This window comes from Hakea prostrata, chromosome 11, assembly GCF_041222555.1.
Source record: "Hakea prostrata isolate BN-2017 chromosome 11, UWA_Hpros_2, whole genome shotgun sequence".
NCBI lineage: Eukaryota > Viridiplantae > Streptophyta > Magnoliopsida > Proteales > Proteaceae > Hakea > Hakea prostrata.
In genome coordinates this window covers 13,972,238-13,998,917 of record NC_142610.1, presented here as the reverse complement: position 1 = coordinate 13,998,917, position 26,680 = coordinate 13,972,238, and the positions used below count along the sequence as shown (strand labels likewise).

The window sequence follows — 26,680 nt, the reverse complement described above, 5'->3', positions numbered from 1 at the left end:
GTTACTTCATTACATTGTATAAACTTCTATAAATACTCTCTGTACTATACTTCTCAATATATTAATTGAAATACATTTTACACTTCTTACTACATTTTGATTAGAAGGAATTTGGGGCTGATAATAACCTTATGATTTGGTTTGTTTCAGTGACACTACCTCTACTTCTCAAGCTTGCCAGATAAATCAGATAGATATTGCTAGCTCACACAGAAATTCTGCCCACCTTGGGGAGGAGAAAACACAAATGCCTCCATAAGAAAGTACGACTAAAGTAGGAATAATGTAGGAGTGAGCCATTCAGTCAATCAACTGCACCTGAATACATAATCTGATCTCTTTAACACTCACTAAAATACTCGACTCCATGGGTTCCTAAATCACAAGATTGTTAACTTTAGGAAGCAGCACAATTTGGTTAAGCTACCTTTCAGGAATTTCTTGGAGTTTCAGAAAGAGAGGACAACAATTTTATTGGCTGATTCGGCAGAATTACTGAGAGAGAGAGAGAGAGATGGCGTATCACTTCAGCCACTTCCATTCTTAACTTGAGCACGGTAAGGCATCAAAGAATGTAGTCCCTGGGAAGCTTTATATATAATACTGCTAGGATACAAAGCAACAAACAAGGAAAGAAACAAGAAGTAACGAGGAGTAAGGGATAAAGAGAGATATGGAGTATCACTTCAGCCATTCCCATCCTTCAACTCCTTATGAAGCTCTAGAATCTGACAAAAATCCAGTGCTCAGGTTGTGAATTGCCTGCCTCAGGTTCATTATATGGGTGCAGTGAGTAGATACTTTTTCCACCAGCAATGCCGAGACACAGGTCGGTGGATGGATCACCCATCTCACCCCAAACATGTCCTAACCCTTCTTCCCAGACCAACGTACCGCAATTGCTTATTTAGATGTGATGGGTGTCGGTTCTCTGGTAAAGCATTTAGCTTAAGCTGTGCTGTCTGTGAATTTGATCATCACATTCAGTGTGCCATGTTGCCTCGCACCATAGTCCATAAGGATCACCCAGAACATGTTCTAACCCTCTATTTCGAATTCCCTGTCGACGAATCCAAGAACTTCAGGTGTGGTGTCTGTCATTGTATCCTTAGCAGGAATTGCTGGGTCTACCATTGTCAAGAGTGTGATTATGGAACCCACCTGGATTGCGCCGTAGAAGCACCTTCACAGAAACAAATGGAGACGCGAGAACCTGGTCAAAGAGTTGATGATGGTTTATTAAACAAAGATGAAGAAGAGAAACCATTAAAGCAAGCGGTGGAGCAGATGATGGATACTCAGCTTGAGATTGTGAGGCTTCAAAATGAGTTGACTCGCCATGTGACAGAGCTGATGAGCCGGGTTTCTCGTTGACGATTTTCTTCTTATTTGGGCTTGTAACTAGACAAACTAGTGGACTATTTAGGCTCCCAATAAGGTTGGGCCGGACTGGGCCAAGAAGAACATTATAAATTTTACATAAAATAGTATATGTTTTTAAATTATTATTCATTTTTTATAAATACTATATAAGAAGATGTCTATGGGATTTTCAAATTAATAATTAATACATTTAAGGAGTCAATGCAGAGTTGGTAGAGTGGTAAAATCCATACTTCTCAGTGGAGAGGTCATGGGTTCGACACTTATGGAAGACAAAGCACCCTCTGAGGATGTAATCGAGGTGCGCAAAAAAGCTGGCCCGATGAACCTCAGAAACCAAGAGTCGTTGGTGGGTAACTTATAAGCTTTTACATTTATAAAGACCATCAATTATACCTTATTTGACCTCATTTCACAGTTAAACATCATACGTGCTCACTCATTTGGAGAGTCTTGAGACCACTGAAAAGATTATTGTGAAGGCAAGATTTGACTTTTCAGGTCATCTAAGTCTGAATCCCTTCAAATACGCATGGAAATAATTTATCTTGGACCACATTTTCTGCAACTTGTTCATTGGTTCAGTTGAATGAGATATAGATCGATGTAGACGATTCATCCATCAAGATGTATTTGAGCAAGTGGCGGATAGAGATATAATACTGACTCCATAGAGGGAAGACTTCAAATTTGTCTCTATAAATTGGATTCTCTTTTTCGATCACAATAACACAATAAACCTTTATTGTCCTGCATTCCGAAATTTCATTTTGATGGCACTTCAGTTTCTTCTAGTTTTCATTCTCCTCATTGAAAGCTCATTGATGCTAGAATCCATATACTGCATAAAGATTGCAAGGAATGAGAGAGATCGACTTGCTTTGCTAGAGTTCAAGAAACAAATTGATCTTGACCCATATGGAGCACTGAGTTCTTGGAATGATTCTATGCATTTTTGCAATTGGGTTGGGATTACATGCAGTCATCACCATCAAAAACGGGTCATCAGCTTGGACCTTCAAGGGAAGGGCTTGAGAGGTAACATATCTCCTTCCATAGGGAACCTCAGTTTCCTTCATTTTCTTGATATTGGAAACAATAGCTTCCATGGTAAAATCCCGCAAGAAATCAATAATTTGATTAGACTGCGAGTTATTGTTTTTGAAAACAACACTCTAGAAGGAGATATTCCTACCAAATTGGCCAACTGTACTCGCTTAAGAGAAATCCATTTCTCCGGTAACAATCTTGTTGGGGAGATCCCTAGTGAACTATTTACATCCTTGTCAAAGCTGGAGAAAATTACTATGAATGAAAATAGCTTCACAGGAGAAATACCAGCTTCTTTTGGGAACGCATCCTCCCTTCAAGTTATTTCTTTGACTTTTAATAAACTACAAGGGCGCATTCTAGAATCCCTTGGTAAGCTAAGAAGCTTACGCTCACTTTCACTTGATGGAAACAAGTTTTCTGGAATGGTCCCTCTCTCCCTATACAATCTCTCATCTCTTCAAGAATTATCCCTTTTAGAAAACCAATTGCATGGGAGTCTTCCACAAGACATAGGCATCACTCTTCCGAATCTTGAATTCCTGGGAATTGCATTGAACAAATTCTCGGGGAGAATTCCAAATTCTGTCTCCAATCTTTCAAGACTTGGTACATTTGATCTCATGAGTAACAATTTTATTGGACCAGTCCCTGCCAACTTAGGAAATCTTCAATACCTTCAACGTATTAGTGTTAGTGAAAATCAATGTGGAACAAGGGAAGTTGGTGACCTAGATTTTTTAAATTCTTTGATTAATTGTACAAATCTAGAGATTTTGAGCCTATCAGTGAATCAATTTAAGGGGCCTATTCCGAAATTCAAAGCCAATGTCTCAACACAACTCTCAATGCTTTTATTAGGAGGCAATCAAATATCTGGAACCATTCCTATTGAGATTAAGTATCTTGTCAGTTTAACTGCTTTGAGTATGAATGAGAACTTTATCGAAGGTAATATCCCATTTGTAATAGGAGAACTCTCAAACCTTCAAAGATTGTTCTTGGGTGGAAACAAACTTTCAGGACATATACCTTCCTCAATAGGCAATCTCAGTCTTTTGTATGAACTCCATTTAGAAGAAAACTCCTTGAATGGAAGCATTCCTTCTAGCATTGGAGAATGTCAAAAGTTAGAGTTTGTAACTCTAAATAATAATCACCTTCAAGGCCCAGTACCAAAGCAACTCTTCCTTATTTCCTCCTTGTCAATATCTCTAGACATATCTTCTAATTCTCTGGTTGGTCCCTTACCAAATGAAATTGGTAACTTGAAGAGTCTTTCAACAATAGACATTTCTAAAAATAGACTTTTTAGAGAGATCCCCTCATCCATTGGTGATTGTAAAAGTTTGGAACATCTTTATATGGGGGGTAATTACTTTGAAGGAACCATTCCTCAATCTTTGACTCTTTTGAAAGGGCTTGAAGATTTGGATCTCTCACTCAACAACTTATCAGGACCGATCTTGGAAGATCTACAGAACCTTTTTGCATTGCAAAGTTTAAATCTATCCTTCAACAATCTTGAGGGGGAGATACCAATAAGGGGAATCTTTGGAAATGCAAGTGCAATTTCGGTGAAGGGCAATGCTAATCTTTGTGGGGGAATTCCAGAATTACAATTGCCTCCATGTGTGAATCATGCATCTATGAAACAAGAAAAGTCCCATGCATTTCGAATACTTATGGAAACAATTGGTGTGGTACTTGGTGTTCTTTTGATATCTTCCTTCTTTATCCTTCGTTGGAAAAGAATATCAAAAAGAAAACTTCCATCCACACCACTAGTCGGTGAAAAGTTCTTAAATCTTTCTTATAAGGAGCTCTTCCAAGCTACTGGAGGATTTTCTTCGACAAATTTCATAGGTTCTGGTGCTTTTGGCTCTGTATACAAAGGGATTATCAACCAAGGTGAAATTGTAGTTGCAGTGAAGGTACTTAACCTTCAAGATACAAAAGTTTACAAGAGCTTTACAACGGAATGTGAAGTATTGAGAAACATTCGACATCGAAATCTTGTCAAGATTTTAACTTCATGTTCAAGTCTTGATTCAAAAGGTGAAGATTTTAAAGCCCTTGTTTATGAGTTCATGCCCAATGGGAATCTCGATGATTGGTTGCATCCGAAGATGGAGGAGAATAGTTCACAGAATTTAAGCTTTCGCCAAAGATTAAACATTGCCATTGATGTGGCTTCTGCATTGGATTACCTTCATTACCATTGTTATGTGGCGATTGTTCATTGTGACTTGAAGCCAAGCAATATTCTACTTGACATTGATATGACTGCACATGTTAGTGATTTTGGATTGGCGAGACTACTAGTAGAAGCTGATGACAATTCATCCCGAGCTCAAACTAGCACCATCGGGATAAAAGGATCTATTGGCTATGCCGCTCCAGGTAACAGCTAAACTTCACAATTTTTTTTTTATTATTATTTTTGTGAACAATTATTATTTTGTTATTGTGGAACTGTGTATTCTTTACTAAGTTTTCTATTCTAATAGAATCCATTATTGGTGTTAAACATGATCCACAAGATAATTTTTGAAAAAGTTTCCAACTCTAGAATGCATGTTTATGATGGCACCGAATCCAATTATTGCTAGATGTTTGGGTAATGTTTCTAGATATTTAATTAATTATATTGATACACTCTAAATTCTAAATTAGATTGCTTCATGGTTTTATCCGTTTCTAGTTCTACCAGAATCTGATTATACCTTGAATACATTCTTTTTCTTGATGGACTGGCTTTAGATTGGTTCTTTTAACATTACCAAAAGAATCATAGTTCCAAAATCCAAGAAATTGTCATTTTATTTTACTATTTTTATATTGTAGATGCAATTTGTTGTATTCAATTAAATAAAAGAAAATATTAGGTATCTTATTTTGACACTAACATACAAGTTACTACTTTTTAGAATATGGTATGGGTGGAATGGCAACAATACATGGAGACATGTTTAGCTATGGGATCCTTTTATTGGAGATGCTCATTGGAAAAAAGCCAACAGATCAGATGTTCATTGATGGCTTAAATCTTCATAACTTCACAAAGGCAGCTTTGCCTACACGTATCATGCAAATTTTAGATCCATCACTCCTACCTAGAGATGAACAAGGTGTAGGCATTGAGGAGGATGCTATAAGTGAGATTGAACATCCAAGCCATAATGCAGAGAAATTGCTGAAGTGTACGATAGCAATGATTGAAATTGCACTTCAATGCTCCATGGAATTGCCAAGAGAACGTATGAACATGAATGAAGTTGTGAGGAGACTACATTCAATCAAAGAAGAACTTTCTTGAAGAAAGAAGAAAAGAGCAACTATGCCTAATTCAAAGGTGATTATAAATTTATTATCTTTGTATTTATTTTGTTGTCTCAGCATCTTAATTCTCATGAAATACTTAAACAAAATTCTAAATTTACATTACTGGTAGGCTGAGTTATTCACTTCATGGAAAGAAATTGATCAATTGATACAAAACCATGATTCACTTATAATAACTAATTTGGGACCTAGAGGAGTTCTATACTAAGCTTCATCTATACTTGAGTATAACATATATGAAGGTATGTTGCTGTGGTTCTGGCTCTAACTACTGTATTGCAGGTTGGAGATCAATTCAAGATGGGATAAGGCTGACATTATTGCTGCATTGTAGGCTGGAGGATACAAACTGAAGCAATTGATGGAGGAAATGATTCTAAATAAGATTTGGAAAGAGTCTACACATTAGCTTGGTAATATAATATGTTTTTAAATTTGCTAGATGTTCATATCATTTGTACTTATTCTCTGTCAAGAAAACAATAAGTCCCACATAGCTAAATGGGAAAATAGTCAGAAAATAAAAGGAAAAAAAAATACAAGTACAATGTAATCAGTCATCTGGGTCTTTTACTCCTTTTATTTCTGTTATTGCTGCTGTTGCTGTAAGTTGATAAGCTTATAATAGGCCCCCTTGTTCTCTATCAAAGTAGAGTGATTCCCTTGTTCAATAATGTTTCCATTTTGTAAAACTGATATATGATCTGCATTTTGGATGGTTGACAACCTGTGGGCCACCATAACAGTAGTTCGATTCTTCATTAGCTTGTCGAGGGCTTGTTGAATGTTCCGCTCTGACTCTACATCGAGTGCGCTGGTAGCTTATTCATCTAGAAGCCAGATTGCTGGGTTCTTGAGCACTGTCCCTGGCAATGGCAACTCTTTGCTTCTGGCCTCCTGATAATTGTACCCCTCGCTCACCTACTTTGGTAGAGTAGCCCTTAGGGAGACTCCTTTCAAAGCTGAAATGGAGGCAAAGCATTTTATAAATGCCTGTTTCTCTACATGTTGGCACTTGTGACTGTCAAAGAAGGAGCTGCATTTTAAAGAAAAGAATAAACCTCCGGAACAGGTAGTAAAATAGCACTGTTATCTTTGTTCCTGAAATTCTTTAGAAAAATTCCTTCAGCTCTCCCTTCATGTATGAAATATCATAACTTGGCCCTATTCACATTGGAGAAAACTTTTAATGATGAAAACAATGAATATAAAGGTCTGTGTTTTGCCGCTCTTCACTCGCTCTAGTTTTCATAAGAAACTAATCTTTTCAATTAATACCTGATTATTTTAAAAAAAATATTATTAATAGAAATTTCATAATCATTATTCGGCTCCTCCCAATATTAAATCTTGGTTCCATCTATAAGTAAACTTCTTCTTAAATATGTAATGAAGAGATGTAAAGAAGGACAATCGTGTACTCATTGAGATGAAGTATCCCAAGTTGGGAAACCAAAGCAAGGGATAATTCTCCATCAGACATGAGATAAGGCCTTATCTTTTCTTCACTTCACCTAATGCTGATCTAGTCGCACTCATCTCAATAAATGTAATGTAGCTCATCTACTCCTTCCACATTTGACTGAATTGACTTTGACTAAGACATTTTACATTATCTACGTGCCTGGTAAGGTTTGTTCTAGAGTTTAAGATCAGACTCATCTAGAGACTCTTCAGACCACTGAAAAGATTCTTAGACAAGGCAAGACTTGGTTTGGATTTAACAGGTTCACTTGATTTGGTTTCAATGATTCGAACCTAATATTGATTCTATCATTCCTGTTGTGGCCGATGAAGAAATAGTCTCGAAAGAAATGGTGATAGTTTTTAATAGAGGTGTAAATGGATAACCGAAATTCGCTTCCAAATTCGTATCCGCATCCGTTTAGGGGTATCTGAATCCGTCCGATTACTAATAAGATGGGGATATGGTATATCTCTTTCTTATCGATTATTATCCATCCGATAAAATTATCCGATTAAGTTACTTGTTCAAATTTATTTTTCTTATTTTTATAAAATTTTTACCTGTGATATGTGACTATTTTTCTAGATTTTCTACTAAAATAGTTACCAAAGTTGTTAAATTCTTAAATTTCAAACCTAGCCTTCACAAATAAAATGGTAAAGATGTAAATAGGTAGTCGAAAACTTGTATTCAATCTGTATTCACACCCATTTAGAAGAATCTACTTAAGAAAATAACTATCTGATTATCATCCGAATCAGACTGAATCCGTCCAAAAATTGATAGAATATTATCTGAATCCGTTCGAATATAATAGGATGCGGATATGGTATTACCAGTATCCGATCTAAATCTGGTCCGTTTACACCCATAGTTTTTAAGTCAGAAATTCAAATTAATCAAAAAAAAATCATGATCGTTTATGAAGTCAAGTGTTAGATTTTTCTTGGGGTTAGTCCAAAGCCCTATGTATAAATTGTTACCCCTCACCTCCTAATAGCTAAAGTAATCCTCCAACATATTAGTTCAGTTACGCGTAAGCTAGCAGCCTAGCACAGACAAACTTTAGTTCACAAAATAAAAAATGTGTCTAGTTTAGGATAACCCTACCTTAATTCCATGGTAGCATACATTTAAGGTGGTTCACCTTGTCAGTGTTTAAAGGTGAGCCCTCGTCTTGAATGTATAAAATACCACGGGCAAGAGAGAAAACTCCACTATAGATAAAAAAAATATATACAAGAGGGAAGATTTTGGGATGAATTACATGTGGTGGGGCATCCTTTTATAGCCTCTCCACATCCTACCTTCTCCTACATCTACTCGAATTGGGACTAAAACTCTCAACAAACTCTCACTTCTTTTCGATGTGGGATAACAACTCCTACTTCTACTAGATGTGGGACTAAGACTATACAACAACCTCCCACTTGGAGATTAGATTAATAACCAATTAATCTCCACAACATTCTCTATCTTGCCACAATTAACCATGCTGTCTACGTCTCTGTCAAGCCATACAAGGACTTGCACCAAATGAACTTGTCAATGTTGATTGCCTTTGTCAATGCATCTGCTAGGTTCTCTTTCGTGTGGATTTTTTGTATATCCACCCTTCCATCTTCCACCACTTCACGAACAAAATGATATTGTACTTCTATGTGTTTTGTATTGGAATGAAAAGTTGGATTCCTTGCAATGTGCAAGGCACTCTGAGTGTCACAATACAAGAGAATCTTCTCGTGTTTGTGCCCAAGTTCTTTCATGAATCTTTTTATCCGAATTGTTTCTTTACAAACTTGTATAGCTGCCATATACTCAGCTTCTGTTGTATACAGTGCTACAACTGTGTAGTTTAGATACCCAGCTCACAGCTCCTCCTGAATTTTTTATTTTTGAAAATTTTTCTAAAGAGATTCTTCCTCTTTCCATATGAAATATCTACACTTGACCCTCCTTATATTGAAAAATTCTTTTAAATATCTACACTTGACCCTCTTTATATTGAAAATTTCTTTTAATGATTGAAGACAATGGGTTGAAAGATCATTGTGTTTTTACAGTTTTTTACATACTCTTGGTCTTGTAAGAAACAAATATATATATATATATATATATATATATATATATATATATATATATATATATATATATATATATATATATATATATATTTACTACTATATTAAAAGTATGAACTCAATTGTAGATGGCTACATTTAGTATTTCACAATTACCCCTCTGAATTGACACAATTTTAATTTGGTAATCCGTTGCATTAATTGAGAAGTATGTCTATAATTGTAAATACAAATTATTGAATTCATTATATTTATTAATTTATTCGTATTTCATTTTCCAATTAATCAGTGTGGTAAGCAAATACGAAGAACAAGAAATCAAATTAAATTATCACTATTATGGAGATGATCCTCATATGGAATTAAATTCAATTAGAATTTGGTATTCCTTTGCATTAATTGAGAATTATGTGTACAATTGTGAATGCAACTTATTTAATTCATTTTATTTCAAATTAAATTATCATATTATCATTCAATTATGGAGATGATCCTCATTTGGAATTAAATTTATTTTTGAATGAAATCAGTGAACAATGATTGAGGCGCTGATAACTCTTATAACCGTTTTTTTAATTGTCATTTTATTTTAAATTAAATTATCATTCACTCAATGAAGAATCCACAATTTCATTTAATTATGGAGAGAATTCACAATTGAAATTATTCACTGAATGAAGACTGAACAGTTGTCTGATTACTATTAACCGTTATGATAAATGGAATTGAATTGATAAGCCTTATAACCATTTTTTTAATTGTCATTTTATTTAAATTTAAATTATCATTCACTCAATGAAGAATCCACAATTGGAATTATTCACTGAATGAAGACTCAACGGCTGTTTGATTACTATTAACCGTTATGGTAAATGGAATTGAATTTCGTATGAAATCACTCAATGAAGAGTGAACGTCCAATAACCCTAATTACCGGTATAGATCTCAAATAATTTACAAACAGGACTATTAAGCTGCCCAAATAATCCCATACATATTGAACAATTCCTCCCTGCAACTCTCTTCCACCAAAGGAAACAATTCTAGGATCTTAAATTTTTGAACAATTGCAGCTGCATTGTCAGTCTAACCACGTCCATTCTCATAATTGAATTCGTCACTTTGATAGCACCTACAACAATTGTATATGTATGTTAAAATCACCATTAACATATGAATTCTTCTAAATTGTTTTATTTCATCCTTCTCCCTGCAACTCTCTGCCACTAAAGGGAATTAATATGGTGAATTTGACTCCTCATTCTGCCCAAAACTAATTAGAAATCACCTCCCATACCCATTGCATAACCCTCCCTACTCCCTCGCTTGTCTGTGTCAACCAGAAACCCCTTCTCGTTGCTGTCGCACCCTTCACAACACCATCCCCAACCAAATTGTTGAACTCATGTGTATCATTTTCCAGTGATTGTTTTTGGAATCTTTTAGTATGTCATTTTCTCATGTGTATAATTGTTGTTTTTAACAGCGCAATGGGAAAACAGGCACAAGTGCTGGAACATCTGCGGAAAGACCGGAGAGGACCACTAGTATGTTATGATAGAATTAATATTCTTTAGTTTGGTTAGGGAGACTCCGTTTTAACCCATACATAGAATTATGCCTTTTTGATTTGCTACTACTAACAATTGTCTACATAGGTTCTATGCCTCATTGGTTTGAACTGACATATTTTAGTATTATTCCTGTAACAGTCGTTAGACATTCTTTACCTCCTGAATCAATGAACTAATTCTAAAGGTATGTTAAAAGTCTAGCCATTCTAAGAAATTGTTTTTGGCTGATTCACCTACATCACTTTTAAGGTATGTTTAAATTAACTTCAGTATCGTTATCTATTGTTACTTTGCATATTGTTTAAAATGCATATATACTTTTGCATGTATCTGTTTTCTTGTTTGTTTATCTTGTAAAATCATTTCTATTCTTCCTTACATTGAACAAACACAATGTGGATAGTTTTAATTTAAATCAAACTCCATTTCTTCTTCTTCCTTTAAAAACAGTTAATCTATTACTCACCTATAGTTCAATCCTGAGAATTGATTTCAGAGAACACATCACACGTGCATATGCACGTGAGTCTTTACTAGTATATATAAAAGAAGAATCACTATTCGTTCCGATGTTAACTTCTGACTCCACCTTTAGGTGGGCTTATTCCTAAATATGTGACAAAAGAATGTAAAGAAAACATAATCTTCCACTGATCGAGGTAAAGAAATCCAACTAAAAAAACCTATGGAATAATTCTCCATCACATGAGGGATGAAGGCTTACCTTAAACCGCTACCTAACGTAGAATAATTCTCTTCACTTCATCTAAAGTCAATCAAGTCGCGCACTCAACTCAATGAATGCAATGTTTCTCACCTGCTCCTTTCACATTTTGGAGACTGAATTGACTTTGAATAAGACATTTTACATTTTCTACGTGGCTGGTAGTTTAAGATCACATTCATCTAGAGTGTTTTCAGAGAAGGCAAGACTTTGAATTAATTAATTAATCTTGGACCAAAACTTTTGCAACTTGTTCGTTGGTTTATTTGAATTAGATATACATGTAGACGGTTCATCAAGACGTATTTGGCCAAGTAGAGAAGTGGGAAGACTTCAAATATAAATAGGGTTCTCTTTATCGATCACAATAACATAAGAAAACTTATCTTGCATATCAAAATTTGATTTTGATGGCACTTCAGTTTCTTCTAGTTTTCATTCTCTTCTTTGAGAGCTCAATGATGCTAGAATCCATCAGCTGTGAAAGGATAGAATGGAACGAGACTGATCGATTTTCTTTGCTTGAGTTTAAGAAACAAATTGATCTTGACCCATATGGAGCACTGAGTTCTTGGAACGATTCTATCCATTTTTGCAATTGGGTTGGGATTACATGCAGTCATCGCCATCAACAGCGGGTCCTCAGCTTAGATCTTCGAGGGAAGAGCTTGGGAGGTAATGTATCTCCTTCGATAGGGAACCTCAGTTTCCTTCATTTTCTTGATATTGGAAACAATAGCTTCCATGGAAAAATCCCACAAGAAATTGGTAATTTGTTTAGACTGCGAGTCATTGTTCTTGAAAATAACACTCTAGAAGGAGATCTACCCATCAAGTTGGCCAATTGTACTCTTCTAAGAGAAATCTATTTCTCTTATAATAATCTTGTTGGGGAGATCCCCAGCGAACTATTCATATCCTCATCAAAGCTGGAGATACTTTCTATGGCTCAAAATAGCTTTACAGGAGAATTGCCAGCTTCTTTGGGCAACATGTCCTCAATTCAAGAAATTTCTGTGAGTTTCAATAGACTACAGGGGAGCATTCCAGAATCCTTTGGTAAGCTAACAAGCTTATATTTTCTAAAACTTGCTGGAAACAATTTTTCCGGAATGATCCCTCTCTCATTATACAATCTCTCGTCTCTTCAAACTTTATCCCTTTACAGAAACCAACTGCATGGGAGTCTTCCACAAGACATAGGCATCACTCTTCCGAATCTCAAATTCTTGGGAGTTGCACACAATAAATTCTCAGGGAAGATTCCAAATTCTCTCTCCAATTCTTCAACCCTTGATATATTTGATCTTGAGATGAATAATTTTACTGGATCAATCCCTATCAACTTAGGAAACCTTCAATACCTTCGGAGTTTCAATGTTAATTATAATCAATGTGGAACAGAGGAAGCTGGTGATCTAGATTTTTTAAATTCTTTGGTTAATTGTACAAATCTAGAGATTTTGGCCCTAACAGAAAATCATTTCAAGGGGCCTATTCCAAAATTCAAAGCCAATGTTTCAACACAACTCTCAATACTTGCTTTCGGAAGAAATCAAGTATTTGGAACCATTCCTATTGAGATTAAGAATCTTGTTAATTTAGCACTTTTGGGTATGGAGGCAAACTTTATTGAAGGTAAAATCCCATTTGAAATAGGGGAACTCTCAAACCTTAAAAGATTATTCTTGGGTGGAAACAAATTTTCAGGACAAATACCTTCCTCTATAGGCAATCTCATTAATCTGTAAGAACTCCATTTAGAAGGAAACTCCTTGAGTGGAAGCATTCCTTCCAACCTAGGAAATTGTCAAAAGCTACTATACCTAACCCTTGATAATAATCACCTTCAAGGCCCAGTACCAAGGCAACTCTTCTTGATTTCCTCCCTATCGATATGTCTAAACCTATCTACTAATTTTTTGGTTGGTTCCCTACCAAATGAAATTGGTAATTTGAAGAGTCTTTCTACACTATACATCTCCAAAAACAGATTTACTGGAGAAATCCCCACAAGCATTGGTGGATGTGAAAGTTTGGAGCATCTTTATATGGAGGATAATTACCTTGAAGGAACCATTCCTCAATCATTGACTCTTTTGAAAGGGCTTCAAAATTTAAATCTCTCACTCAACAACTTATCAGGGTCAATCCCAAAAGATGTGCAAAACCTCATAGCATTGCAGAATTTGGATTTGTCATTCAACAATCTTGAGGGGGAGGTACCAACAAGAGGAATCTTCGAAAATGCAAGTGCAATTTTGGTGGAGGGCAACACTAATCTTTGTGGTGGAATTCCAGAATTACAATTGCCTACATGTGTAAATCGTGCATCTATGAAACAGGAAAAGTCCCATGCATTTCGAATACTTATGGCAACAATTGGTGTGGTACTTGGGGTTCTTTTGATATCTTCCTTCTTTATCCTTCTTTGGAAAGGAAGGTCAAAAAGAAAACTTCCATCCACACCACTAGTCGGTGAAGAGTTCTTAAAGCTTTCTTATAAAGAGCTCTTCCAAGCTACTGGAGGATTTTCTTTGTCAAATTTCATTGGTTATGGTGCTTTTGGCTCTGTATACAAAGGGATTATCAACCAGGGTGAAATTGTAGTTGCAATCAAGGTACTGAACCTTCAAGATACAAGAGTTTACAAGAGCTTTACAATGGAATGTGAAGCAATGAGAAACATTCGACATCGAAATCTTGTCAAGATTTTAACTTCATGTTCAAGTCTTGATTCAAAAGGCAAAGATTTTAAAGCCCTTGTTTATGAGTTCATGCCCAATGGGAGTCTGGATGATTGGTTGCATCCACAGATGGAGGAGAATAGTTCAAGAAATTTAAGCCTTCATCAAAGATTAAACATTGCAATTGATGTGGCTTCTGCACTGGATTACCTTCATTACCATTGCTATGTAGTGATTGTTCATTGTGACTTGAAGCCAAGCAATGTTCTACTTGACATTGATATGACTTCACATGTTAGTGATTTTGGATTGGCAAGACTACTGGTAGAAACCGATGACAATTCATCCCAAGTTCAAACTAGCACTATCGGGATAAAAGGATCTGTTGGCTATGCTGCTCCAGGTAACAACTAAACTTCACAATTTGTTTGTTTGTTTGTTTGTTTGTTTGTTTATTTGTTTGCCTGTGTGAACAACTAATATTTTGTATTCTAAACCTATTTGTTCTTTAGAAATTAAGTTTTCTATTCAAATAGAATCCATTATCGGTGTTAAACATGATCACAAAATAATTTTTCAAAAAGTTTCCAAATCTAAAATGCATGTTTATGATGTTCCTAGGTACTTAATTAAGTTCATTAATACACTCTAAAATCTAAATTGGACTGCATTACGGTTTTATCCATATACAACATTAGAATTAGATTATGCTATGAATCCATTATTTTCTAGTTGGACTCTTATAACATTACCAAAAGAATAATTGTTCCAAAATTCAAGAATTGTCATTTTCATTTTACAATTTCTATTTTATAGATGAACTTCCTATATTTAATTAAAAAAATATTGGATATCTTATTTTGACACTAACAGACAAGTTACTTATTTTCAGAATATGGTATGGGTGGAATGGCAACCATACAAGGTGACATGTTTAGTTATGGGATCCTTTTATTGGAGATGTTCATAGGGAAAAAGCCAACTGATCAGATATTCATTGATGGTTTAAATCTTCATAACTTTGCAAAGGCAGCTTTACCTACACGTATCATGCAAATTTTAGATCCATCGATCCTACCCAAAGAAGAACAACGTGTAGAAATCAAGGAGGATACTATAAACGAGATTGAACATTTAAGTCACAATGTAGAGAAATTGCAAAAGTCTATAGTATCAATAATTGAAATTGCACTTCAGTGCTCCATGGAATTCCCAAAAGAACGCATGAACATGAACGAAGTGTTGAGGAGACTACATCCAATTAAAGAGGAACTTTCTTTCTTGAAGAAAGAAGAATAGAGCAACTATACCCACTTCTAAGGTGATTATAAATTTATTATCATTGTATCTATTTTGTTGTTCTCAGCTGCCTAATTCTCTTGAAAAACTTAAACAATGTTTTAGCTAGATTTACATTAGTAGGCTGAGTTATTCACTTCATGGTGGGAAATTGTTCCATTAATATAAATGTCGGATTGGCTAAACTTGATCCTATAAGATTTCTTGAAACCTTGATTCACTTATAATAATTAACTATATATACTTGAGAATAGTCTATGTATCTCATGTATGTTATAGCTGTTCTGGCTCTTAACAACTAAATTGCAGGATGGAGATCACTTCAAGATGGGATAAGGCTGACCTTGTTGCTGTATTGTAAGATCGAGAATACAGACTGAAGCAATTGATGGAGGAAATTATTCTAAATAAGATTTGGAAAGATTTTCAAATTCATTACATGTTTATATCATGTGTACTTATTATCTGTCGAGAAAAACAATAAGTCTCACATAGCTAAATGGGAAAATGGTCAGGAAATAAGAGGAAAAAGAATACGAGTACAATGTAACCAGTTATTTGGGTCATTTGAACCTTCAATTTCTGTTATTGCTGCTGTTGCTGTAAGTTGATAAGCTTATAATAGGCTCCCTTGTTCTCTATTAAGCAGAGTGGTTTCCTTGCTCTATGATCTTTCCATTTTGCAAAACGGCTATATGATCTGCATTTTGAATGGTTGACAACCTATGTGCCACCATAACAGTTGTTTGATTCTTAATTAGCTTGTCCTGAACGATCCGTTAACCATTCATGTGGTTGGATGGTCCGGCCATGGTTCAATCCTTCGAAAGATCCATAGGCTGATTGTTCCAATGACGCCTGATGCTGTATAGTTGAAAGGTTGACTATGTTCTTCTATACGATATTGATTGCCCTATCCTCCCACTTGCCTAAACTGATGGCAATGTCTAACCGGGGAGCTCTAGGGGATATCCCCTTATTAGGTTGTTTGTCATGCCTTTTTACAATAGAAGCTTTAGATGCCATTGGTAGTAAGGATAGGAATCAAGATAGCTAAGAGAGAAGACTTGGGAAATGGAACTGGAAGTTTTAGCGCTCGGACTTTATATCATGTGCGCTGGTAGCTTCATCAAGAAGCAAGATTGCTGGGTTCTCGAGAACAGCTCTGGCAATGTCAACTCTTTGCTTCTGGCCTCCTAATGATTGCACCACTCACTCGCCTACTTTGGTAGAGTAGTCCTCAAGGAGACTATTAAAGCCGTGTGCATTTGCAAGCTTGGCAGCTTCAATGACCTCTGATGTAGTTGCTCCGTCTTTGCCAGAAAGAATATTTTCAACGATTGTTGTAACAAAGAGTGCTGGCTCTTGTTGGACAAGGACAACACCAATGTGTTTCGTAGGGATTTGAGCTTGCGTTTATTAATGTCTTTTCCTGCAGAAATACATGGAGCCCAAGTTCAGGAAAGCCTTAAACAACTGCTTCAAAACTAGAAAAGAAATAAAAACGTCTATTGAGCAGGAAAGGAAGTGCTTACCATCAACCATAACTTTCCCTGTTGTTGGATTGTAGAACCGCAGTATAAGAGAGATTACGGAGCTCTTGCGAGACCCACTGGACCCTACTAATGCCATGCTCCTCCACTTGTTACTTTGGAGATTAAAACCCTTGAAGCTCACAACGTCTGGCCTCGAAGGATAACTAAAATCAGTGATAAAATGATTTTATCCACCTAAAAATAGAAATTTGCTTAAGTCAAACCAAAATGTTTAACTAAAAAGATATTTTCCAACAGGACTATAAAATTTCCTAGAATCCTAACTCAAAAACCAAAGAATAAGAGGCAAATTGCTTGGGAACAGCACCGCTCCCAACAATGATCGGTTGGGATGACTTTTAGGCTCCAAATTGCATCTCGACCATTGAATCCAATTCACCCAAGTATAACCCAAGAGACAGGGCAGAGTTTAATAAATGGGAAACCCCCGACTGACTGTTAATTCCAAAATGAATAAACTAAATAGAATATTCAACAAGTAACTTAAATAATAATAAAACCTATTAGATATTTAATAGCTTATTTCATTTATTAGCTGCCACTCTGGAACAAGGTGAATCCGATTTGCTACCACCCTCCAAGTAGCCGGAAATTACTTCCACAAATGGCGGTTTCTGATAATGACAGGCGGTGAATCTTTTTTCAAAAGTTTCACTGTTCCCAGTCCTCAGTCATCTTTTTGGTGTTGTCCTTCACTGTATAAACTGCAAGAAGTTCCTCCAGAACACTGTCGTCAAGACACTCAAGCACAATAACATCTGATTCTTTTCTTGTTCCAGTTGATGAACTTCTATCGGCTCCACTAGCAAGTGCAGAAACTGAAGCGGAAGCAGAAGCAATGGAGTTTGAGGAGGAATAATGGCATTGTTGATTGGGGAAGTTAAGGATTGCTTGATGACCCCTCAATTTATACGCCGCCTGATCGTAAGCAACTGCTGCACTCTCTGGTGTATCGAAAGTTCCAAGCCACAGACGCCCACTTGGCCTTGAAAGGTCCCGTATCTCTGCAGCAAATCTACCCCATGGGCGGCGCCGAACTCCTCTGTAATGAACCTCTTCTCTTTTCTCTTCTGAACTCGAATTCGAAGTTGAAGACTTCTTCTTCCCCTCCATCCTCTCCCAATCAATATTACTTATGTGATAACTTAATAATTGCAGTAGCAACAAGCTGGCAACAAAGCTTACAAGGTCTAAGTAATTTTTTTCTCCCCTTTTCGCTTCCAAATTTGGTAACAAATCCAAAGTTGCATTGTGTCATCAATAAACAAAAAATGGAGTATTTAAGGCGAGTACTAACTCTTTCAAATAATGGTTGGCTTTTGGGTTTTGGGTGTCCTTGGCCCTTTGGCTAGGAGCTTCAGTTACCAGAAATGAAATTTTCAGCGTTAGTGTCATCGAATCTATGGCTTTCAACCAATCCATGACCCCATATAAATATGGCTTTCAACCCATGCAAGGGACGAGTATTCATGTCCATTGTAGCCATCAGCACATGCGGAAATAGAGAAAAGAAAGGCTAACCTGTAGTTAACATGGTAGAACCCAGGATTGACTGAATCCGCATACAACACTCTTCTGGGGGAGGGTTGGTGGGGAACGCTTTTGACATCATTTTCCAGAAACATTATTGATGGCGTTCTCTTGGCGAGGGCAACTTCTCGGACGTTGCATTTTTGAGCTTGCACAGTTGCACTACAAGAAAAGGATTTTTGGAATTTTTGAGCTTACACCACGAAACACCGTAGCCGAAAATGTTCATTCTCCCGCTTCGATTTCCCCGAGCGGTCCTCTAATCTCCCTCTTGCTCATGCTTTCTCTCTCGCCCTCGCTCTCTCCCTCTGGTTCGCGCTACTGCCTCTGATAACCAGCTCTCTCTGTCTCTCGCTCACGCTATTGGTCTCGCTCTCTCCCTCTGGCTCGCGCTACTGCCTCTGGTCGCCATCTCTCTGTCTCTCGCTCACGCTGTCTCTTCCTTCCCTTCCTCACGCTGTCTCTCGCTCACGCTATCTCTGCCTCTGGTCGCCAGCCCTCTTGGCTCGCAGGTCTCAAACGTTTATGGTTTGCATTTTAATCTTGATTTTACTTTGGGTTCGTGATATTTGGGTTCCCATCTCTCTGTATCCTTCTAAAATTTGTTTATCAATTGCAGATTGATTTTACTTTGGATTCGTGAGATGGAAGCGCCTTTAAATTTCTGGGTTCCTTCCTGGGGCTGCTTCGTCATCATTCTGAGAGGTGAGATATATCTGTAACTAACCCAGTCAAGCTTAATTAACTAGGTATTTATCCTGTAGACCATGTGTTGGTGCTTCATCTTTGAGTTTCTCGTTCAGTTTTCCACTCAGTTTCAATTTGCTGTAATTTCTTTTTCTTATGATCTTACCATTGTTTTCCCTTGGTATTTTCAGCATCTAATCTGCCCACTTGGATTAAGGACTTCAGTTCACTCTAAGTTTCAGCCCCATCGGATGGATAAATGAATTGGGAGGTATGACTATATCCAGATTACGCTAAATGTTTTCAGTATTTTTACTGTGGCTCTGGTATTGTCTGGTTTTCTGGTGTTGTCTTGTTAACCTTGCAATACCAATAAAACATTTAAAAGGTTAAAAACGTGGTCAATCAACTGATGTGAATCAATGTAAGGATTGAAACCTAAATGCTAGTATAATCAGATCATTGGCTTATTATTTCTTTTTCTTTTTTTTTTCTTTTTTTTTTTAACCATGAATACTTGGTGTTGAATTGACTCTGCCAGAGTCAGTAGCCCTAAGAGTTATGTATAGGGTCCTAGATGGTTTGGTTTTCTACATTTTTGGCTAAAGTGACTCCTTTTTAAACTCAAAATCATGTCTATTTGATGTTGGACTCAGCTCGATGAAATAAGTCTTTAAATGGTTGGAGGAGGTTCTTTTGAGATGGTTTCACTTGTTGCCTTAGGAAACAGGATCATCTAACTTCATATAATTTGGACGGTTCAAGATACTAACATACCTTTTTTACTTTTATGCCTGCACTTCCTTGTTAACATTTGATGCTATTTTAGTGCAGTTCCAGTATAAAAATCTAAAAATGAAACATAGTTCCACTTATTTATGAATCTGTTCTCTTGTTGTGATTGATATGCATGGTAGATTCTTTGTAAAGCAGTGGCATGGAGAGCCCACTCCTGTGAAATTATTAGTCCCATAGAACAATGGGTTTAGGAAGGTCGGTCAGACTAGAGTTCTTTCAGTTTTCAAAATCTGTATCTTATACAGACTAGAGTGATCTAAATGAGACTAGTGGATGAGGATGAATTAGGGCTCTGTTTCCATTTTTGAGTCCATAGTATGGAACGTATCAGCTTTCTAGACAGCTCACATGGTAATTGATTCCCTTTGCTTGTTCTATATTGTATTGGGTTGGTGGAACTGTGGTGATGATTGAGATGAATTCCTGTTGGTCAGGATTATAATGCAAATGATTTGTGTGTTCAATATGGGGAGCAAAAGAGATCGACAGTCCACACAAATATACAAACACTAACTTCTCGATCTTCTGCAAATTTATAAATAGGGATCTCACACGTTTTTTCAATACTTCCTCCATTGATTTAATCTTCATTTCTTATTGGAACCATGAGTCCTCAACTCCTCATATTGCTGGTGTTTTTAGTTGAAAAGTAACCCTTTTGTATCTCCTTTCTCTGGAGTCAGGCGCACAAAAAAAATCCTGATTTTCGTTGAAATTGTTTGGAACTCGTTGATGAAAAGGCATTCAGGTAGCCCTTAAGAAAAACCCTGCGGGAGGCCTTCTCAGTTCTCCTTGAGAATCATTAGGATTTTTTTTTTTGGGTAGTTTGAGTTGATTAGGAGACTTTCTAGTTCTTATCAGACTTTCTAGACCTCAATCTCACTTAGTAAAATCTTGATTAGACCATGCTTTATCCCAGTCTTATAACTGATGTATCATGGGCGTCTTAGCAATTGTGTGCAGTTGATTGATTATCTGTAACTAACCCAGGCAAGCTTAACTAACTAGGTACATTTTGAAACAATCCATTGCACTTTGTATTCTGAACCATTTCAAGGATAGAGATCAAGTTTTCAAGGATAAAGTACAATCCATTGCACTTTGTATTCTGCACTTTGCATTCTGGGTCTACCATTGTCAAGAGTGTAATTATGGAACCCACCTGGGTTGTGCCGTAGAAGCACCTTCACATAAACAAATGGAGACACAAGAACCTGGTCAAAGAGTTGATGATGGTTTATTAAACAAAGGTGAAGAAGAGAAACCATTAAAGCAAGTGGTGGAGTAGATGATGGATACTCAGCTGGAGATTGCAAAATGAGTTGACTCGCCATGTGACAGAGCTGATGAGCCGGGTTTCTCGTTGATGACTTTCTTCTTATTTAGGCTTGTAACGAGACGGACTAGTGGTATTAATAGTATATGACAAGATTTACATAAAATAATATGATTTAATTTATTATTCATTTTTTATTAATAGTATAGGACAAGATGTCTATGGTATTTTCAAATTAATAATTAATACATTTAAGGAGAGGCTGGTGGGTAATATATAAGGGTTACATTTAAGCAAAGAGTAGTGCACAACAGAGGATGTTTTAGATAATATCCCCAACCGGTGCGTAATGTAGAATATTAATTTTCTTAACTTCAACTTAAAGCCGATCAAGTAGGCCTCCGTAAATTAATGCAATGTTTCTCACCTCTTCCTTTCTTATTTGACATCATTTCACAGTTAAACATCATACGTACTGATATGGAGAGATTATGATCAGACCGGGTTCATACCTGGTCCGACCCTCGACCCCGGTCGAGACGGAGAGATCCGACTCGCTCCCGAGCGAACCGGATCCGGAAGATGGCTTGCTGAAGAAGAAAGCTTATTCGGCTGCAAGCGCGCCCTAATCCTACTTATGGATTAGGGTAATCACCCTAATAATGGCAGACTCAAATTGACGGCTGCGGATAATCATTATCGAAGGGATAATCATCACATAACCTAAAGGTTATCTCAGGAGTCCTCTACTAGTCCAAACTAGTAGAAGTCCATTGCTCAACGGATCTAACTGTTAAGATCCAACGACTACCCGAAGAAGGCTCAAGTGCATCCAACGAAGGAGATTCGAAGGTACACTCTATATAAACCTCACTACCATACAAGGTGAGGGGATCGAAAAGAATACTATCTGAGACTCAAGTTCGGATACATACCGATAGACCTAAACTATCGCCGATCTCGCTATCTAGATCACCTTTCCCAGCTTCTTCATTCCTTAAGCTCGCGCTTCTAGTAGAGCCGTTTGTGATTAAGTTCATCAACCGACTTAGCCTTCGGAGGTGGACTCCCGACCCCAGCGGGTCGGGCCACATCCGACGCTTTCGGTTTGCAGACATCACGAGGAGATCTAAGGGCTGAGCAGATTTTGGACGCATCAATTGGCGCCCGTCTGTGGGAAACAACTTGAAAAGCCATGGTGACTAGATCAGCAGCCGCTGCACAACGCACAACGCAATTCCGGTGTTCGATCCCCGGAGTGAATAATCCAGATATTCCCCAGAAAGCCAAAATCCTATCGAGGTAGATGGTGGCCAGGGAGGACGTAATCCTCCTCCCCGATACAATCCAAGATCAATTGGATCAGGTAAAGATTCAACTCTTGGAGGTGAGCCAAGCACTCCGCATGCTCACCGTGACGAGTGGTTTTACCACAAGAGCCCGATCGCGCGATTCAGGGAGACGTGCATTGCCACGTGACCAGAGATTGGCTCGAAGACCGGAATATCGATCAGAATTTCCGTGAAGGAGACCGAGGACTTAGGAGGATCGATGATTAACCGAGGCGAGACGATCGGTTCGACGGACCGCAAGAGAGTACAACCGATTCAAACACAAGGTTGGATACAGGGGTAAGAACTCACTCACCCACCGTCGAAGAACCGTTCGTGATGATCGAGCAGTTCACGACGAGAGGAATGCTCGGGAAGGACGGGCTGTTCGTGATGATCGAGTAGCACGGGATGATCGTGTTAATCGAGGTCGTGATCATATTGTCGAAGATCACCCGACCCGGATTGGTCAGGAATTGGCCAACATCAATGAGAAATTAGGGCAGTTGGCTAAGGGAAGAATAACCGAGGATATTTACTCGCTCATTCGGAAGACTCCCTTTGCCGAGCCAATTGCGGGATATCGGTTTCCCCGTAACTTCCGTTTGCCTACCTTTTCAACATTCGATGGCTCCGGAGATCCAACAGCTCACATCGGCTATTACCAACAGACCATGGCGCTTTCAGTAATTCGATGAAATTTTATGCGGGTTTTTGGTTCATCACTTACTGGAGCAAAGACAAAAGTGGTTTTCGAACCTCCCTCTCGGAAGGATCGTAAACTTTGACGAATTGGCGCGCCAATTCATAGGGCGATTCCGCAGTGGAATACAGTCAAGAAAACGGAAGAAACCTTGTTTATCGTCAAACAAGGAAAGAGCGAATCAATCGGAGAGTTTCCGAAAAGATTCAACAAAGTGACGATGGAGATAGAAAATTTGGATGAACAAGTAGCCAAAACTGCTCTATTCACGGGACTCACTAATCGGAAACTCCCGGAGTTATTACTACAGGATATGCCCGCGACTTATGCCGAGTTGGTACAGAGATGCCGCAAAGCAGTGAAGTCATGGAGATTCTAGATGCGCGCCAAGGAGATAATAAAGTCTCCAATAAGGAATGTAAGGCTCCCCGAGCAGAAGCAGAAGCCAAAGAAAAATGTTCGTGGATCGGGTTGGAAAATCTCAGCCTTGGCGCCAAAGGTCCCCCCGGTAAAAGAGAGTACACTCCATTGAATGCTCCTCGGGCTGATATTTTAAATATCCTCAAAAGAAAAAATATTTTAAAGTGGCCGCCTAAAATTCTTTTGAAACCCGGAGAGCAAGCAGGATCGAGAAAAGTATTGCCGATTCCACAAGGACTATGGTCATTATACTAATGACTCGTCGTCATCTCAAGGCGGATATTGAGAGATTAATATCTCGTGGACATCCGTCCGGGTCCAAGTAGCGAAGAAGGGAGGAGCCACGTGAGCCACGTGCGGCTGCTCCTAAAAGGGATCGTTCGGTTAGTTCGGAACGATCAAGGGAGGCCCCGAAATCTAAGAAGGGCAAGGAGGTGATTGAAGCTACTCGGTCACCAATCCTTACCATCTTCGGGGGACCAGAGCCCGAATCACTCCGGAGTCTGAAAACAAAATCCAAATTTGTTGGAACCGGAGAGACGCAGAAGCGGAAGAAGCTGAATGGTGAAGATTCTATCACCTTTAGCGAGGAAGACGAAAGAGATGTTTGTTTACCTCATGATGATGCTATAGTCATCAAGGTAGAGATTGCACGACGGGAAGTGCATAGAGTTTTGATTGATACAGGGTCTGCAGCTGACCTAATTTCCTACGAAGTGTATCAAAAATTGAAGGTGGATCAGGACTTGATGAAACCTTCATCCACACATCTATATGGTTTTGCAGGGTCATCTGCAGTGGCGGAAGGATCGGTCCAGTTGGATTTATCCATTGGAAGTTTTCCTAAGGAAACAACTGTCCGAATCAATTTTTTGGTGGTTCGGGAACTGCCACTTATAATATGATCCTCGGGGACCATCTTTATTCCAAGATAGGTGCTATTGTTTCGACAAAGCACTCGAAGATAAAATTCCCGATCGATATGGGAATTGGTCAAGTCTCCTCCGACCGTAAGATCTCTCGGCAGTGTTATGTTGCCTATTTAAAAGACAAGGAGGGCCCGAGGAAGGTAACTCGCCCTCCCCATAGAAGTTCGAGATGATCGGGAAGAGACAGAGATGCAAAGACCCGAACCAAAGGAGAAGCTGGAACAAATCCAGCCGTGTACCGAGGATGAGAAAAAGATTACTTATATCGGGTCCGAACAAATGGAAGAATTTAAAGATGAGTTGAAGTTTTTTCTTCAGCAGAATAAAGATGTATTTGCATGGTCTCGCCGAGGACATGCCCGGAATCGATCGGGCCATTGCAGAGCACAAACTCGGATAGACCCTAAGGCGAAACCAAAGGATACGAGAAAGAAGAAATTTCTCCATTGAAAAGTATGAAGCCGTTCAAGCGAAGTTGAAAAACTTAAGAATTCTGGTTTCATAGAACCAATTGAGTGCCCAACTTGGTTGGCCAACGTGGTAATGGTAAAAAAGGCGAATGGGAAGTGGAGGATGTGTACAGACTACACAGATCTTAACAAAGCTTGCCCAAAAGATTGCTACCCGCTGCCTCGGATTGACCTCTTGATAGATGCGATCACAGGATATGAAACTTTAAGTTTCATGGATGCCTACTCAGGTATAATCAGATCCTTATGAATAAGGAGGATGAGAAGTATACGGCTTTCATGACTGATCGTGAGAGCTATTATTACAAGGTCATGCCTTTTGGCCTCAAGAATGCAGGAGCAACATATCGTAGGGCCATCAACAAGATTTTCAAAGAGCCGATAGGAAAGAATGTTGAAGCTTATGTTGACGACATGCTAGTGAAAAGCTTTACAAAAGCAAATCATATTGCAGATTTGACTCGAGGTATTCTCAAGATCATGGAAACATCAAATGAAGCTAAACCCAGAAAAATGTGCCTTTGGAGTCTCCTCGGGCAAATTTTTGGGCTTCATGGTATCACAGAGGGGAATTGAGGCTAATCCCGCCAAAATACAAGCTCGATTGATATGGAGGCTCCCAAAACTGTTCGGGATGTACAAAGTGTTTAACATGGAGAGTTGCCGCTTTAAATCGATTCATCTCCAAGTCCTGAGAAAAATGTTTGCCTTTCTTCAAGGCACTTAAAGACCTGAAGGGCAGTAAGGAAGCAAAGTGGACTCGAAGAGTGCCGTAAAGCTTTCGAGGAATTAAAAGAAGCACTTGGACAACCACCGATCCTGTCCGCACTGTAGAAGGGGGAAATATTACAGCTATATCTAGCGACGTCCCTTTCGACGGTCAGTCATGCAAGATTGTTCGGGAAAAAGATAAAAACAAGGGCCGATTTACTATGTAAGCCACGTGTTGCTAGATGCGGAGACAAGATATTCACAGATTGAGAAGCAGTGCTTTGGCTCTCATGATGGCCGCCAGAAGCTAAGGCCATATTTTCAAGCTCATCCAATTGAGGTATTTACAACTTTTCCTCTTAGTAAAGTTCTTAACAAACCTGATTTGTCCGGAAGGATGGTGTCCTGGTCGGTTGAACTCAACGAGTTCCAAGTGAGCTTTAAGCCCAGAATCGCAATCAAGGCTCAGCATTAGCCGACTTTGTAGTAGAAACTACTCGCACCAAAGGAACCCACCATTGAGGATCCCATTATACCAACCACTTGGGAGGTATATGTGGATGGTTCGAGTAATAAAGATGGAGCAGAGCTGGAATTCTATTAAAAAGTCCAGCAGATTTATTATTCGATATGCTTTGAGATTCGCATTTGACGCAAG

General features: G+C 38.1%; 4 protein-coding genes and 1 pseudogene across 5 annotated transcripts in view; 4 read left to right on the top strand and 1 right to left on the bottom strand.

Moving 5' to 3' along the window:
• The first annotated feature begins 780 nt into the window (after nucleotides 1–780).
• On the top strand, nucleotides 781–1,374 carry LOC149000243 (protein VACUOLELESS GAMETOPHYTES-like). The gene has a single exon (XM_089139145.1). It carries the CDS (start codon nucleotides 781–783, stop codon nucleotides 1,372–1,374), a length of 594 nt encoding a protein of 197 aa, XP_088995271.1.
• A 755-nt stretch (nucleotides 1,375–2,129) lies between these two features.
• LOC149000242 (receptor kinase-like protein Xa21) lies at nucleotides 2,130–6,435 on the top strand. The gene is made up of 3 exons (XM_089140058.1): nucleotides 2,130–4,836; nucleotides 5,364–5,788; nucleotides 6,061–6,435. Exons 1-2 carry the CDS (start codon nucleotides 2,157–2,159, stop codon nucleotides 5,750–5,752), a joined length of 3,069 nt encoding a protein of 1,022 aa, XP_088996184.1. The 5' UTR covers nucleotides 2,130–2,156; the 3' UTR covers nucleotides 5,753–5,788; nucleotides 6,061–6,435.
• A 5,591-nt stretch (nucleotides 6,436–12,026) lies between these two features.
• Nucleotides 12,027–15,611, top strand: LOC149000241 (uncharacterized). Its single transcript, XM_089139144.1, is given in 2 exon segments — nucleotides 12,027–14,715; nucleotides 15,205–15,611. Coding segments are annotated over 2 exon segments (3,087 nt in total). The 5' UTR covers nucleotides 12,027–12,035.
• Nucleotides 15,612–17,818: 2,207 nt separating this feature from the next.
• LOC149000240 (ethylene-responsive transcription factor ERF098 pseudogene) lies at nucleotides 17,819–18,280 on the bottom strand (annotated as a pseudogene).
• A 458-nt stretch (nucleotides 18,281–18,738) lies between these two features.
• The window catches only part of LOC149000239 (putative LRR receptor-like serine/threonine-protein kinase At3g47570), a 39,716-nt gene continuing 31,774 nt past the window's right edge, over nucleotides 18,739–26,680 (top strand). For both annotated transcript variants that reach the window (XR_016170671.1, XM_089139420.1), the window contains exons 1-3: nucleotides 18,739–19,209; nucleotides 19,317–19,402; nucleotides 19,576–19,655. The gene's annotated coding sequence lies outside the window, so the exon portion shown is untranslated. The remainder of the gene's footprint in view (nucleotides 19,210–19,316; nucleotides 19,403–19,575; nucleotides 19,656–26,680) is intronic.

Excerpts from the sequence above, each read along its gene's own strand:
- LOC149000242 (XM_089140058.1), top strand. The coding sequence starts at position 2,157 with ATGGCACTTCAGTTTCTTCTAGTTTTCATTCTCCTCATTGAAAGCTCA. Across the intron at positions 4,837-5,363 it reads TATTGGCTATGCCGCTCCAG|AATATGGTATGGGTGGAATG; the intron begins GTAACAGCTAAA and ends ACTACTTTTTAG.
- LOC149000243 (XM_089139145.1), top strand. The coding sequence starts at position 781 with ATGGGTGCAGTGAGTAGATACTTTTTCCACCAGCAATGCCGAGACACA.